This window comes from Oratosquilla oratoria, chromosome 18 (genome assembly GCF_046742065.1).
Source record: "Oratosquilla oratoria isolate Oo_2021 chromosome 18, ASM4674206v1, whole genome shotgun sequence".
NCBI classification, from domain to species: domain Eukaryota; kingdom Metazoa; phylum Arthropoda; class Malacostraca; order Stomatopoda; family Squillidae; genus Oratosquilla; species Oratosquilla oratoria.
In genome coordinates, this window is record NC_134794.1 from 8,928,070 (window position 1) to 8,943,840 (window position 15,771).

Sequence of the window (15,771 nt, forward strand, 5' to 3'; positions counted from 1 at the left end):
ATAGTATGCTGTTGCTGACAGTTCACCATATCTCATCTTTGACAGTATTGCACCAATACCAATGACTGTTTTGAGCTCATGATGTTAGGTAAAAAGGTTTGGTCATTAGGGTGCATGTGTATCCATCCATATACCAAGGATTTTTCCCCTTATAAAGGAGGTAGCCAAGTCAAAAGTCACACGCACTCCCACCCATTCCACTCCCATCCACCTGCGAGCATGTGGTCTCTTAATATTTTTAAACTAGGGGATTGTTGTTGTCTCGTATCAGAGAGTTTTGTTTGAATGGGTTGTTTTGCAAATTTTCTTCTTCAAATGACAATTATATCTGATCATTATGTTAAGAAAAAACAATTTTCAACATAGACTTTATTATTATTAAACATCTTAACTATGATATATATATACAATGACTATTCAATATGGTCTGATTTTGTACATAATAAAATGATAACTTTTAGAATCCTGTTTTTTATTATCATCAATAAAATATTTACAGACTTTCACAAATTGTAACATTTGGCATAATTAGTTGTTGTAATTCCCAAATTGGAGGAGTGAAATATTAAATGATCTGGTAAACAGATGTGTTGCACTGGCTTATGCCATTGCAGTTGTTAGTTGGGACTTCCAACCCCACAATAAAGAGGTAAAACTGGTCACACACTAAACTAGGATGATGCACATGATGGTCTATATCTCCCCTAGTCTATGACACAGGAACAATGTCATATACTCAAAAAGTGACACAAGCAGCTAAATTGTTTAAAACACGTACAAACACACGCACACACACTCACTCTCTTGGGGAAGAAAGGAATCTTGATGGATACTCAATTTGGATTCAGAAAATGAGAGTTTTTTCTAACTAGCCTGCTAATATTTTTATTTGAGTGGTTGTGCTGAGAGAAGGTTAGTTGGATTGTGTATACTTGGATTTGGAAAATGATTTTGACAAGGCGCTGCATAAGATATTAACAGGGAGGTTAGAAAACAGGCTTTAAGGGGAATACATTGGACTGGGCAAAAGACTAAGTAACAGATGTGAAGAAACAACGGTGAAAGAAGAAAAGTCTGAGTAGAAAGAGGTGACTAGTGGGGTACCACAGGACTTTGTTCTGGCACTGGTAATGTTCCTTCTGTATATCGATGATAAATGTAATAGGTAACTATGGAACCTTATTTGCAGATAATGCCAAGATTATGAAAGTGAAAAGTGAAGAAGAATGTAAACTACCTCAGAAAACCTAGATAAAGTTTATGAATAGAGCCAGGAGTGGACAATGAACTTCAATACAAAATATCTTGGAATAAGGTCGAAGTAAAATGGGAGATGAATCGATTGCAAGGCCAAAAGAGGAAAAGGAATTATGGATTCTTGATCAGGGATGATCTATCATTGGAAAGTCTTTTAAAAAGGACAAGAGGGAATTTTAAAGTTGCTGAAAAATAAGTGTCCTCAATACATAGATGAAGACGTGAAAAAAGTAAATGAAAGTCTAATTCAGCCCAGATTGATACATGCAGCTGTTGTGTGGTCATCACAATCAAAGAAAAATAAAAGAAACACAGGAAGAATACAAAGAGCAGCAACTAAGAATATTCAGAGCCAAAATGATGAGACATATGAAGAGAGACTGAAAAAACTAGGACTTCACACACAGGAGGAGCAAAAAGAGAGATGACCTGATAATGATATTTAGATCAGAAAAAGGTACACAGAAAATGGGCAGAGAGGATCTGCTGGAATGGGATGAAAGATCAACAAAAGGTTGTTATAAAAAAGTGGGGGAAAAAGTTAAGAAGTACAGCTTGTGTATATTATGGATTTGTGGAACAAGTTGGATGGAAATATAAGCCCAGAAAACAACATAGATTAATTTAAGGCAAGGTTATATATGTGGAGACAGGACTCCATAAACACAGCTCCCACTTCATATACAACAATTAGGAGAGGAACAAACACACACACTCACACACACACTGTAACAAGTTTCCTTACTAGGGGAGGTTGCTATCCTATCCTTGAAGACAAGTTAACCTGGCACGATGAGAGAGGATTGGGCATTTTACAACCCTGCAGAAATTATGCTCCTTTCCAGATTCCCCATGCCCTGATTTTCCACTCAAAAGAAATCCACGGAGAGGATAACAAGCCTTCATTCTTCCTTGCCAGACCACCACTCATAGGTACCTGTCACTGGTCCTTGTGTAAGTGTTATATGCACATATGTATGCATACATACATAAACATGCACAAGAGAATTGAATATTCACTTCCTGAATGAGTAGTTTACATACATTAATCTCCATAATATATATATATATAATACTGAAATATGTACTAACTAGAATTACTAAACAATTCTACTAATGTTTATGTAATCCTGTCTTTCAGTATAATTTTTTTTACCCTATCAACTGCAGCAGTTATATACCAAGTACATCAAAGCTTTTGTGAATATACAAGTATACACTGCCACAAAGAAAAAGACACAGCATTCAGGTTTATGTATTTTATTTCCAATGAGGTGACAAATAATGCTGTGTTCTTTTGTGGGTTTACCAAGCCATCCAAATACAACTGAATGTTGCCAATGCCATAACACATTCAATCAGTCCTGTTATTTTGCTACACACTGTTTATATACTTTTATTTTCTCAAGTTTCCATCATGGGTTTGTGCTGTATTATCTTTATGTACAGATGCTTGGAGGTTGGAGGCCTTTGTTGTAATTCTTCATCCAGTTTTATATTCACTGTTGTAAACAGCGAAACCCAATCTCAACCACTCTATTTTGTCAAAGTTTTAACCTACTTTAAAGTGTTTAATTTCTGGGTGATCAAAGAAGATTTACTTAAAACTTCCATTTTCATGTTGAGTTTAACCTTTCATCTGTACATACATGATGCACACATGCACACACACACAGACACATAAACACTCATGTGTACACACACACAACCCCCACATTTACAAACTTATTGTATGATGAGCTTTTAGCCACTCTCCAGTTGATGGAATGCCCAGTAAATGTTTATTAATTGTTCTTGAGTATAAACAATTTTTTTTTTAATATTCTCACTACACGTACAGTAACATTTGCCTTACAAACAGCAGAAAATGTAAAAGAACATCTGTACACATCTCTCAATCATGTAATACAAAAACTGAATACAGTTCCTTCAAGTATACTTGACTTTGCACCTAAATCTTCTCAGATGAAATATGGACAAAGGACTCGGACCACCAAGCGGTTCTCCAGGGCAAACCTTTGGATGGAATTTTGTACACACGTGTCAAGGGAATTTCTCGACATGCTCTTCCACATAGAGGCCACATGCCAAAGAGCTAGAAGAAGAAATGACATGTGGGGAAATGAAGACACAAGAATGAACTTAAATGGAGTAGAATAGAAAAACACATGGACTATGAAAAGTACATTACGAGTTGAATGATGATGACACTAATCATGATGATACCTGGCAGAGGGGGAAGGAAGATGGGAGAAAAACAGCATTTCTTGTTAAAGGAAGAGCAAGTATATGGCAATGTCTACACTATCCATGGACACAACTGAGAAATGATATATATGTATCTATATGTATATATATATTACAGACAAGCTATGCAAGTCCCACCAGAAAATTGGGGTTTCCATAGCAAAGCAAATACCATATCAGTTTGAGGGTAATCAAGCAAAACCTCAATAGTAAACATGGCTTACAATACTTATCAAATCCAGCATTCAAACATGCTGTGGTTATTTTCCAAGAAAATAATAAAAAAAAAAAGTAAGGAAAAAAAAAATGGTGGCACATAAAGATTAAAACTCCCATAACTCTCAACTCCCCTCCTGCAACTTGCCCATCAACTTCTCCACCACCCATTACATCACACACTTCCCTAAGAAAAACAAACTTCCTCTGGAAGTAACTTGGAACAAAATAAGCCAAAAAAATAACATCATGGGACCAAAAAATTAGCACACAATGATAACTCAGTGAGTGAAAGCACAAACAATTAGGAGTTGCTACACAACTTATGAGCACAATAATTCATTCATTAATGAATATTCTTTGAACTACTCTTATCTCTTTGTGGTGGTTTTAGAATTGCTCTTTTATCATTTGATATCCAACATGTAGCATCATCATAATCAGTTATGATACTATTTCCTTATCCTTGGACTTCTGATAGCCCTATCAACAGTATTTATCACAACAACCAATTTAACACCAGATAAACTTTGATTTCTTAAACCTTTGACAACTTTTCCATCACCATTTCACATAACATTTTCAAGTTCAAGTATAATACATACATTCAGGATACTACGAGTGATACTTGAGAGTTCTCCCTTGAGGGTAGCCTTTGCTCTTTTTATCAGCTGCTGGAGAAGTGGCAACTGAAATAGCCTGCAACACCAGTCAGTTGGTTTTGAAAATGATCTAGAACAAGACAAGAGCTCTCCTGAATCTACATCAAAGTAGGATGAAGCTGAAAGTGATATGGGTTATACAAGGCAAACACATTTAGATGACTAACCACAAGTAAAATTTGGGGCTGTAGTAGTAGTAGTAGTAGCATGATCTTAAAGCAAATGCTTGTGTAACTTCATGACAAGTGTCACATTTGCAAAATCTATTAGAAAAAAAAATATCCTTGCAGTAATACTTTTGGAAATAATTTTTCTTAATGAAATGTGAATATCATATCACATATATTAGTAGTATAAATATCAATTCACACTGATTCTCTATAAACATATTTCCAGTGACTTAATGGTGGTTGCTTCTTTCCATCAATGAACTAATATTAATTCAGGCACAAAAATTCTCGAGACTAACTTAGTCCCTCAAGGCTTACATTACTTTCTCCATCAATATAATTTTTTATCTTTTATATCCATAAGGACTCAACACAAACAAGAAAACATATTTACATTATTCAGAATCCTTTGGTCAACTGCTTTCTGTAGTACGTGTAACTCTTTGAAAACTCCATTTCACTTATTGTTTGAAATTTCAGTACTCAATAATTTTCATATGCTTTAAGTATAATAAATACGACTCCAGTGTCTACCCATGATTCTCCAAGTTTCTTGGCAAAACCTTACTGGTAAACAGGAGTGAGATTTAGGTGAAGATTGAGACGTGCATTCTCCTGCTGGGAGCTGCTGGTGCTTCCGGTGCTTCCGGCACCGCTGCCATTGGTCATTCCTACATGGTCCCGCCTAGTCTTGATAGAAAGGATGATATGCAATACCATTGCTTTGCAGTCTCCACAGACACACATCAGCTCTCCACGGATACGGTCCTCATCCCTATTTGTTTTCGATCTTGCCAGTTGTTTTCTGTTACAATAAATTCATAATTAGTGATTTTGATATCTCTATAAATAAAGCTTCTTGGTTTAATAAGTTTCAACAACAATAAACTGCATGTAACTGCATATTAGAAGGAAATTTAAGTGAACCAGTTAATAGAAATCTTGAACTTACTGAAGATATAAGTCATATTGCCATGGGATGTCACGAAAGCGAGCAATAGTGCGTGCTCGAACCAGCTTACGCCTAAAGAACACCCAAAAAAGAAAATGGCTTAATATTAAATACAATTGTTGGCCATGCACAAAGAGGAAGGCATGCACATGCAATGACCACAGTGTGTGTGAAAGTGGTAGTTGCCAACAAGTATAAAAATAAACATGATGTGAGGATGGAACCTTTATTAGTATGATGTTTTGATCATTACAGCCTTTTCAAGTGCATAGTCATAATACTCATGACTGAAATTAATTACAAGGAAGGAGGTAGGGACGGTGGGAGGCAGAGAGGGGTCATTGAATACTAGGAAATATTAACGAGAAGTGGACCAAATGTCTGGGAACAGGAAAAGTTAAGGATAAGATGAAACAAATGACTGGGTGAAGAATATTAGCTCACAACCAAGAAACGAAAATAAGAAGGGTGAGCAATTATCTACTGAGGAGTGACAATGACCTTGAGAGGAAAAAGGGAGTTTGGAGGGCAACTAGGGAAAACTTAAAATTTTGTTGGCAATGGGTATTAAAGGAATCAGGTGGGGTGAGATACTGAACAAGCCCAAGGTCAATGTCCATCGTCAGTAGACAATTGCTAACCCTTCTTATTTTCTTCTTCCTTTTGTTCCTTAATTGTGAGCTAATGTCCTTCACCCAGTCAATTATTCTATCTTATCCTTAAGCTTTCTGTTTCCAGACATTTGGTCCACCTTCTTAACCTTTCCTAGTATTCAGTGACCCCTCTCCCCACTATCTACCTCCCTCCCTCCCATCCTCCCCACATTCCTCTTATTTAATCTCTGTCACATGTATTACTCGCGGCCTGAGTGGGTTAGGGTGTCGTTACCTGCGGCGTAGGTCGAGGTGTGGGTGGTTCAAATCCTGCCACCGGCGAAGTTGAACCAAAGGCATGGTTCATTAAATTCCATGCTACAAAGCCCTCTATGAGGGGCACCATCCTAGCCTCCCAATAGGGTGTGTGTGTGTGTGTGTGTTTGGCGTTACACTATATCACATGTATTATGACTATGTACTTTAAAAAGCTGTAACAATCTCTGTCCTCACATGGTGTTTATTCCAATAAAATGACCACAGTCTTGCAAGCATTCCATCAAAGAAAGCACTTTCCATTAAATAGTGATAATCAGTAACAATGTCATAACACCCCAAATCATGCATATCAAACCAGAACAAAATCCCATTAAAGCAACAACACTGAACAGTAGGTAGGCATGAACAAAAATTATAGAAATAAAAGATGTATCACAGTCTGAGTAAGTAAAAATGATGTGTGTGTGTAATAACTTGTTCAGTTTACATGAGACTGGTTATTATAGCCTATATCTCCCAATGGGCGAGATGCAGGGACGACCCATCATCCAGGAGGAGTCAAGAAAAGAGGGAGGGAAGGGTGGTGAATGGGAGTGGAGTATGTGGGGATGAAATGAGTGGGAGTGGATTTATGATTTTTGACTTTGGCTACTTCCCGTGTAAGGGGGAAACAATGATATATGTATTCCTGCATCTCCCAAACTTGATTTGTGTACCCAACGGGCTGATATTTCCCATTAGAGGCATTTAAAATGCTGGTCATCATGATAACTCTTTTTGTCTGTAAGATAGATTGTATTTTGTCATCAATGATGGGTAGCAGAAGTTAGAAGTGATCAGCATTTCTCTTTTGAGTGGAAATTAGTCTCCAATCATAATGAAATATAGTGACTGACCCACGGGGATGTCACTAAAGATAGAGTAAATGTTGTGGGACAAAATTAACCAACACCTTTGGGAATATTGTATTGAAGAGTGGTAAAGGAAAAATTTAAAGAGGGTGGGTAGCAGAAAGGAGGGATAAAGAAGTTAAAAGTGATGAATATTGCTTTACAATACAAATTAGTTTTCAATGATATAAGAATGCTACCTGATTGGTAGGTAGGTGTGTCACTGAGGCCCCCAAATTTGACTATAAAACTTGTGCAGTCAATGCCTCATATGGGGACAGGGGGGGAGGAGAAAAAGGGAGAAGCAAATGAATAAGGGTGAATAATTACCAGTTTGGTAAGCGCATGTTATATGTACTCCCTAAGGATGGAAAACAATGTCAACATTACTACTTCCAACCAGGAGATATAGGGAAGCAGGTTGCACCCTACTACTAACTTTTCACGCAAGACCATCAAGGCGGCGTCGTTCCTGCAGCATCGGAAAGTTATGCAGCGTCGTGTAGCTCGTCTGCAGAAGAATGTACAAGCCGTGGCAGGCAGGAGGCCCACATCCAGAATGTGGTGGGGAATGGGGGAGGGGAAAAATCAGAGATGAGGGTGGAAGACAGGAGAGGGGAGAGATGGTAGAAGAATAAATAGGATGAACAGTTGGGGAATGAAGAGTGATTATGGAATCAAAGAAAGGAAGAGGGAGAAGTAGGAAAGGGGATAAATGAGTGGAACAGATGAGGAGGGGGAGAGGTAACATGATAAAAGGAATAACAATGCAAAGATAGAAGAAGAAAGAAATGTGAAGGAAAAATGTTGGGAGGGACAGATGAAGAAGAAATGGAATCAATAATGGAAAGATGATAGGAAGAAGTAAATAATAAAAAATAAATAAATAAAATTGATAATAAATGTAGGGGCTCAGGAGGATGAGAATGTGAAGGTGGGTTAATGATGGAGGTGTGGGAAAGGGAGATATGAAATGGCAGCAAGGAATGGGGAGGTGAAAAAATTGGAATAAGGAGATGGGGGGAATGAGGGAAGGATTGTGGGTGACAGGTGAATGATAGGTGGTGTGTAGGGTGGATAATGAAACAAGAATGAATGGGGAGAATGAGTAAAAAGTGAGTGACAACTCATGGAGGAAACATTGAAAATGATGAGTGAAATATGGTGAAGGGAGGGATGGGAGAATTAATCCCAAATATGGGAAATTTTAAAAGGGGTAGGAAGAAGGAAGGATGGGGAAATTGTGGAGATGAGATTCAAAATGAGAGAAAGGGAAAGGAAAAAAAAAAAAAAGTGGGATATAGAATGGGTGGAAAGTGGGTGAGAAATGGGATTGGAGTAGAAAATGGATTCAGAAAAGGAAGTGTAGTTGTTGGGGAACAAAGTGGGGAAGGAACGGGAAGCATATTTAGAGAATAAACAAGAGTTGGAATGGGAAGTGAGGAAGGAATTGTAAAAGGGGGTTTGGAGCAGGAAATAGGTTTGTTTCCCAATGAGAAATGGGTTCAGAACAGGAAATGGTTGAAGAAATGAGAAGTACGGCTAGAGCACTCGAGAAGGAGAGGGAAGTGGAGTGATAAATGGGGACAGGCAATTACAAGATAACCAGTGTGACAATCAAAGCCGCATGATTGGGGAGCCAGAAGAAGGTGAGTTGGGAGGTGGGGATGGGGAGATGGGGAAGGTGGGGTATTCCAGGAATGGGGAGGATGATGGGGGTGGCAAAGGTGGAAAAGTGGATTGGGTGGAAGAAGTCAGAGCATTTAATGATGGCAAATGGGGAAGTGGAGAAGAAAAGGAATGTATAGAGGATGGGGAGGATGAGGTTTGAGGGGAGGAATAGAATATTTGTCCAATGTGGGAGAATGTACGGGAGGATACGGAGTAAGGTGAAGGGAATGGAGAGTGGTGGGGAAGTAGAGGCGAAGAATTTCGGGGCAGAGAGAATTGGGAGTGTGGATGTGTGGGGAGTAAGGTTGAATGTGGGCATGAATTATGAGTGGGTTGAGGTGGAGAATAGGGAAGGGGACAGGAGGTTGAAGGAGGTGTAAAAGAGGATTGGGACGGAAATCGGTAGGAACAGGCGATTGGTGGGGAAAAGGGTTGCCCAGAGGGTGAAAGGGAGGAATGGGTGGAACAAGGAATTGAGGTAAAGGTGGAAGAGAGGAGTGGAGGAGGTGTAGTGGAAATAGAGTTGGTGACAGAGGTGGTGCAAGTTATGGGGGTAGTGTGGGTGGTAGGTGAAAAGTGGTTGATGGAAGGAGAGTGGATGGTAGAGAGAGAGTGGCTAGTGGAGATGGAGTGGTTGGAGGGAAAGTTTATGATTGGGGAGTTCCTCATGGTAGGAGGAGAGTTGGAAATAGTGGATGGGAAGTAAAAGACAGATATGAGGAACAAAATTGCATGAAAAAGATAGGCAAGAACCATGTGGCCAAGGTGGAGAATTAGGTGCAAGTATGCCAAACGAGGAAGAAAACAGTTACGAAAGAGGAGGTCAAGAGAAGAAATGATGAATGTATGGAGGGAGATGAAACTACAAGCGGAATGGTGAAGAGGAAGGAAAGGAAGGGAAGGGGTTGTATGATATAGAAAATAAAAGTCAATGATAAAGATAAAAGGATGAGGGAGGGAGGAAAGGAGAGAATGTTCATATTGATTGTGAGGTGTAGAGGAAGCCATGGAGGGTTGCAAGCATACATGCAGGATGCCAGGAGATCACATACCGGTAATATGGCAAGGAGAGAATAAGCAGAATTAGAACATTAGGCTTCACAAAATACAAAGACCAATCCCTTCACTACAGTGATATATATTCATCATATTTTCCTGGTTGGTTTCAACTTGATTTTATTCTGGTGAAGGGAGATTCATAAGACAGAATTTTGAACAATCACCATCTTCCTCTGTCCAGTATCCAGCTGAATAGATTGGCAGTAATCGCCAGAACAAAACTTTGTTTGTCACTGTAATGAAGGGATTGACAAAAAGCACATTCAATACAACCAGGGTTCTCAAACTTTGATTTGCAACCTCTGCTGAGGAAAGATGGCGAGGAAAGGAAAAGGGAAAAAAAAAAAAAAAAATTATCATAAATTTGTTCTATAACTCTGACCAGTAGGTCTGTAACCTAAAGTACATGGGTGAGTGTGAACACATGTTCTTGAACAAGGTTGTGGAAAGCACTCTGAGGGAGGTATGGGGCCACCAGTTTCTAATAACATTAACTGCAGGATTGTTAACATCAATGTTTGAGAACCGATTGCATATGATACAAGCAGCAAGCATTGTTAATTGATAAACAAAGCATAGAATAGAAGTGGAGAATGGATAATCACAATTTATCATATCTGTGAGTTCATTCATTGTTAATGTGGTCATCACAGACGTTGCAGACAGCATCACAGAAAGCCACATGCAAGACAGATGTTAAGCAAAGACTTACTTGCGAATGGCTTCATTAACCATAGGAGCTGGCGGCTGCACGGGAAGTGACATGGGTCCGTCACTTCTGCCTGGAGTTGGGGATGAGGGAGCGGAACCTACGCTTCCGCTGAGACTACTTCGGCGATCACTGCTGCTGCTACCACTACCACCGCCACCACCACCACTTGTGCTGGGCATAGAAAATTCCTGCAGAGTAGATCCTGCAGTTAGTGTCAAGAGTATTTCTAGTTGGCACACATTACTCATTACACACTTCATAAGAACAATTCGTTAATGTGTATAAACTGACTAGTCAATAGTTCTACCAAGCTGTGATCATCTAAGAGGTCATTGTGAAAATAGTGTTTTGATTTTTTTTCTCACGAGCTCATACAAAATATAAACAACCTTATAAAGTTCAGCTAAGCAGGCAGGCAGATAGATCATGCTCTTCACACTCGTATATCATCAAATCACAAACAAAATTATTCATCTTTTAAGCTGAGGGAAGTTACAGGCGATCCTGCCCACACAGACGAGAGCACTGTAAGATGCTTCATCCTGACCTTTATCAAGAAAAAAATTTATCTACAAAATGAAGGCAAGCCAAAGTAGAAAGGCCTTTCATTCCATGGAAAGGCTTAAGCTAGTTGGTGCCACGTGAGGGGGATGGGCAATCACCCGGAGAGGGGCAGCCCAAGAGAATTTATTCAGTATTAATTTGCAGCCACAGGGTTCTCTCTGCAGGAACCCTACAGCATCAAGAAATGCAGCAACAGCCACCGACTAGGCCCATACATCTCTTGGTCGAGATCCTGGGCCCGGTCTGGGGACAGAGCACCAGCTCACAGGGCTGCACCCCTAGTGAGAAGGAAGAGGTAAATGAAGCAAGTGAGAGGTTGCCAGCTCTTGCTACTTGAGCTAAGCTTCAAACCAACACGAGCGTCAAAGCTACGTGGGGCTGTGAGTGAGGGCTTTTGGTACCTGGTAGTCTAGGATGGACTTTATCCATTTCAGGCTTTTTTGCCTTTGGTGCTTTTTTACCTGCACTTTTTTAAGGACGCTGCCAGGCAGAGAGGACTGGAAAGGAATCAACAGCTAGAACAGGGTACGCTGAAACACTATATGGCATGCAGCCAGGGACAATGTTTACCTTTATCTTTTTTTTTTCTTAATCCCTAAAAGAACTTTGTCCCAGTGCTATGCTGATATTTTCTAGAAACACTACAATCCTATTAAGTCAGCCTACAAAGGAAGGGTATTGTAAAAGATTGTCTTGAGCACACAACTCCAGGAACTAACATATGACTTACTGGGCATAAACTATCAAAACATTAATCATACTTTTTTTTTCTATTTTATAAATTCATTGCTGGACAATAACATTTTTTAGCTTCTGCCCTCTCGATCAGTGTCAGTTGCAAGCCCTGGACGCTTGTGGACAGTGACAATTAAATCTTGTAATTTTTTGGAGGTATTCAGTAAAAAAGCAAGCTATCTGGCCCATACCACTATTTGAGAACTAAAACTATCACTAGAGACTGCTTCATATAACATAAAATCTAATACATTCTTGAACGTTACCTGTAGTCTGGATAAGAAAGCCCTTGGAAGGGATACTGAACCATCTTCATCATCATCCCGTGGAGAAAGGGCGTGTGGCGTGAGAGCAAACACCGGGATGTTGGAGAAGTGCTCCGTAGGGATACGCATCTGTAGTGATTGTGTGATTGATCAGTGATTGCCTATGAAGCAATTGATTAAGTGATAAGATAAGACATATATTTCATGTCTGGAGGGGTTGCTGGAACAGTTGGGTGGTCAGTCTTGGAGTGACTGCTTTGTGGTCTGAGTGTGAATATAGTGTTGTATGGATGTGACTTGCGACACTGCCTCTGATCCAGGGCAGTGGACAAGGTTCAGGGATGATCCGACATCCAGGAGGTGCTAAGATGGGAGGGAGGGTGGAGGGGAGTGGAGTGTATTTAGGGATGGAATGGGTGGGAATGATTTTATGCCTTTTTCTTTTTGGCTACCTCCCTTGTAAGGGGGAAAAAGCCTTGATATATGTATGTATGTATGGATGTGTTATGTGATATTGTGTTGTTTGGTCCCTCTTCCCCATTCAAGAGTGGTTATAAGTGGCTGAGGAAATGGCACAGTCTGAAGGGTTGTTCTTGTCTGCTTTGTATATTTCTGGAATGGATTGGGTGTAGCAATATAATCAAGTACATACATATACCAAAGGCTTTTTCCCCCTTACATGGGAGGTAGCCAAAAAACAAAGGCATAGAACCACTCCCACCCATTCCATCCTCTACATATTTCACACTCTCCTCTACCCTCTTCCCTCCTCCTTATCTTGGCACCTCCTGGATGACAGGTCATCCTTACATCTTGTCCACTGCCCTGGGTCAGAAGCAGTGTCGCAAGACACAGCACATCCACAGCAAGGCTGCTTCATTACTGGGGGTAAACCAGTAAATCAGATTTGACTGTTAGGCCCTGCTGTGGTAGTACAGTGTCTTGCTGTATTGCCTCTAACCCAAGCCTTGTGGCAGGGGACAGGGATGACTTTTCATCTATGAGGCACTACAATATGAGGGACAATGAATGAGTTCTTGAATGGGTGTCAATAGGTATGATATTGTATTGTTTTCTAGAACAGAAGCTCATACTGTTATTTTGAATGAGGTGACAAACTATCAGCTGTAGTTGAATAAAATCATTTGGCTTCAGCAAAAAAAAAAAAAAAAAAAAAAGTAAATAAATAGAAAAAAAAAAAATATATATATATATATATATAAATAAAAAAAAGTTATACTATTGGTCACACTCTTATAAGGAGTGAAAAAGCCTTTTGGTACATATGTATCAGTTTGTATGTATTACCAGTTAATAGGGTCAAATTTATTGCTTTCCATTTAGTAAATTACAGAAGGAATGGAGAAAGCAGAAGATAGTGATGAATGGAGAATGGCTGTGTAGAGATTATACTGTGATGGATGGAAGAGAGTGGGTGGGGGTTGTGGGGTTAGGGAGTGGTTATGTGTGAATGATATTTTAGTGCAGCCTGAAGAGATTTTTCCCTGTCTTCAATGTTTCTGTTGTTTTACAGAGGAGACTATATCAAGGGGCATAAACTATGAAAGGATTACAAAGGAGGAGCATGCTGACAGGAGACCTTTTGGTCCATAACTAGGTTGGATGCGGAAAAAATTATGATAAATGAATAAAAGATAAAAACTATGATAATATAAATAAAAAATGAAATAAATAAATGCATAGGTATAGTTAAATAATAAACAAATAGGTAAATAATAAATAATAATAAATTGACAATAATATATTGACATAACTAATAATAAATTAAAATCAAGCCTCTGTACATACCTTTGAGACGCACTTTTTGCAGACTAGTCTCTTGCACAGCCGACATTCTTGCCCTCGTGGACCGAAGAAGCTAAACCTGGTCTTCATGCACAGGAAACAAACCTTGCCCTTGGCCATGTCCTCCTTGATAGTTAGATCAAGGGGGAGTGACTCCAGATCTGCTTTCGTGAGAACATTGCGGATATGGACAACTTCTTCTAAAGTGAGGGACAAACAGTCCAGACGACTAGAGAAGTGGGACTGGAAAAGAAAGGAGAGGAGTTATTACACACTAGTACAGATTCTTCACTACCCTAAACAATAACACATTACTTTGTCAACAACTTTAACCCCTCAGCTATGGTGATGCACTTTCCGGGTTTATATGAAAATTAGTAATGAAAGCTGAAACCACATAAATGTCAGGCTTCAGATCTCCGTGTCTCCTCCATATTGGGCTGTACTTATCTCTTCATTCTGGTTGCTGCTACACTATTCTATTCACTTTCACAACACCATCTTTAGTAAGGACGGGGTTAAAGAAGAACTATGTGACTGAGTGATGCTCTTTACAATTCACACTTATGTCACTGAGATTTTTTGCACTGGAAAACAATATTTTGGCACTTGTTTCTGTGCTACTGATGCTTGCCAGTGATGTGGAGCACCTTCAAGGATCCTGTGCATTTGCACCACATGCAAACACCATGTCACAAGAAGATATGGCTCAGGAGGAGTTGGTTTAATGCACCTGTGTGTTGGTAGGTGGACAATTATGTAGTGAGATCGATACTGTGGGTTTTGTTTAGTGGATGTTATGTATTGTGTGCCACACATGTCAAGGTGACAACATCAATAGAAAACTTCAGTCTCCATATGTACATGATCCATGGGTGTCTGTGTGCAACTGTTGTTGATTTCTGTACCTTACTTAGGTGTGTTGTAATTTGTGTGTATTTTTGAAACAAGCTCTGCCCATGTGGGACCTAGGTAGAATATTTTTTTCAGCTGAGCAGTTGAGTGATACCCTTTATTTATTCATTTATTTTTATTAATTTTTCTATTAGAGCCACCTTTTGAAGTTCTTTTTTTTCTTCTTTTTTCTTTTGCTACTCTTAGAAATTATGAAAGAATTAAAATATAGCTTACCGAAGACAGGAAGTCTCTTTGGGTCTGTGACGCTGAGGCCACAAAGTGTCGGTATGTGGGAGAATCTGGTGGTGATGAGTTGGTGGGTGACTGCTTTGAAGGTGACTGTGATGGCGAGCATACGGCTGACGGAGGCTTTGAAGAAGGTCGAAGAGGAGACTCGCAGACGGTGATGGAGTGGCGTCTCTCTGGGGTGCTGTTGCTCCCGTAGGTGGCAAGGTCATATGCTGCACAAAGTTGCAAAAAACGTAAGCTCTTGGATCTAACCATTGCAATCCATGGGTGTGATATCACCTTAACAACAACACAATATCTCTTCCTTGAGTGATATAGGGGCACACAGTTCCAACTTAATCTAAAGATATAGATCAAGTTGGAACTGTACATGAATTTGAGTCTGGGTATGTTAGAAAATTAGAGAATAGGAGACGAGACCCATCAATCATTGCTACTATCCTGTATACTACAATTAGGTAAATACATTAGGTATACACACAGACATAAACACATACCTCCCTTCCCGTATAATACAACTAGGTAAATACACAACCAGGACAGCCT

At 39.5% G+C, this 15,771-nt stretch overlaps 1 protein-coding gene across 3 annotated transcripts in view; it reads right to left on the reverse strand.

Moving 5' to 3' along the window:
* Positions 1-354: 354 nt before the first annotated feature.
* The window catches only part of LOC143035048 (protein spire homolog 1-like), a 579,804-nt gene continuing 564,387 nt past the window's right edge, over positions 355-15,771 (reverse strand). Inside the window, exons 13-20 of one of the 3 annotated variants that reach the window (XM_076201516.1) lie at positions 15,211-15,437; positions 14,083-14,322; positions 12,274-12,402; positions 11,674-11,769; positions 10,709-10,896; positions 7,706-7,777; positions 5,505-5,576; positions 355-5,357 (exon numbers count right to left, since the gene is read on the reverse strand). In XM_076201516.1, the coding sequence (XP_076057631.1) occupies positions 5,117-5,357; positions 5,505-5,576; positions 7,706-7,777; positions 10,709-10,896; positions 11,674-11,769; positions 12,274-12,402; positions 14,083-14,322; positions 15,211-15,437 (1,265 nt within the window). In that variant the 3' untranslated portion in view covers positions 355-5,116. The remainder of the gene's footprint in view (positions 5,358-5,504; positions 5,577-7,705; positions 7,778-10,708; positions 10,897-11,673; positions 11,770-12,273; positions 12,403-14,082; positions 14,323-15,210; positions 15,438-15,771) is intronic. The other 2 variants (XM_076201517.1, XM_076201518.1) reach the window with 2 other exon arrangements.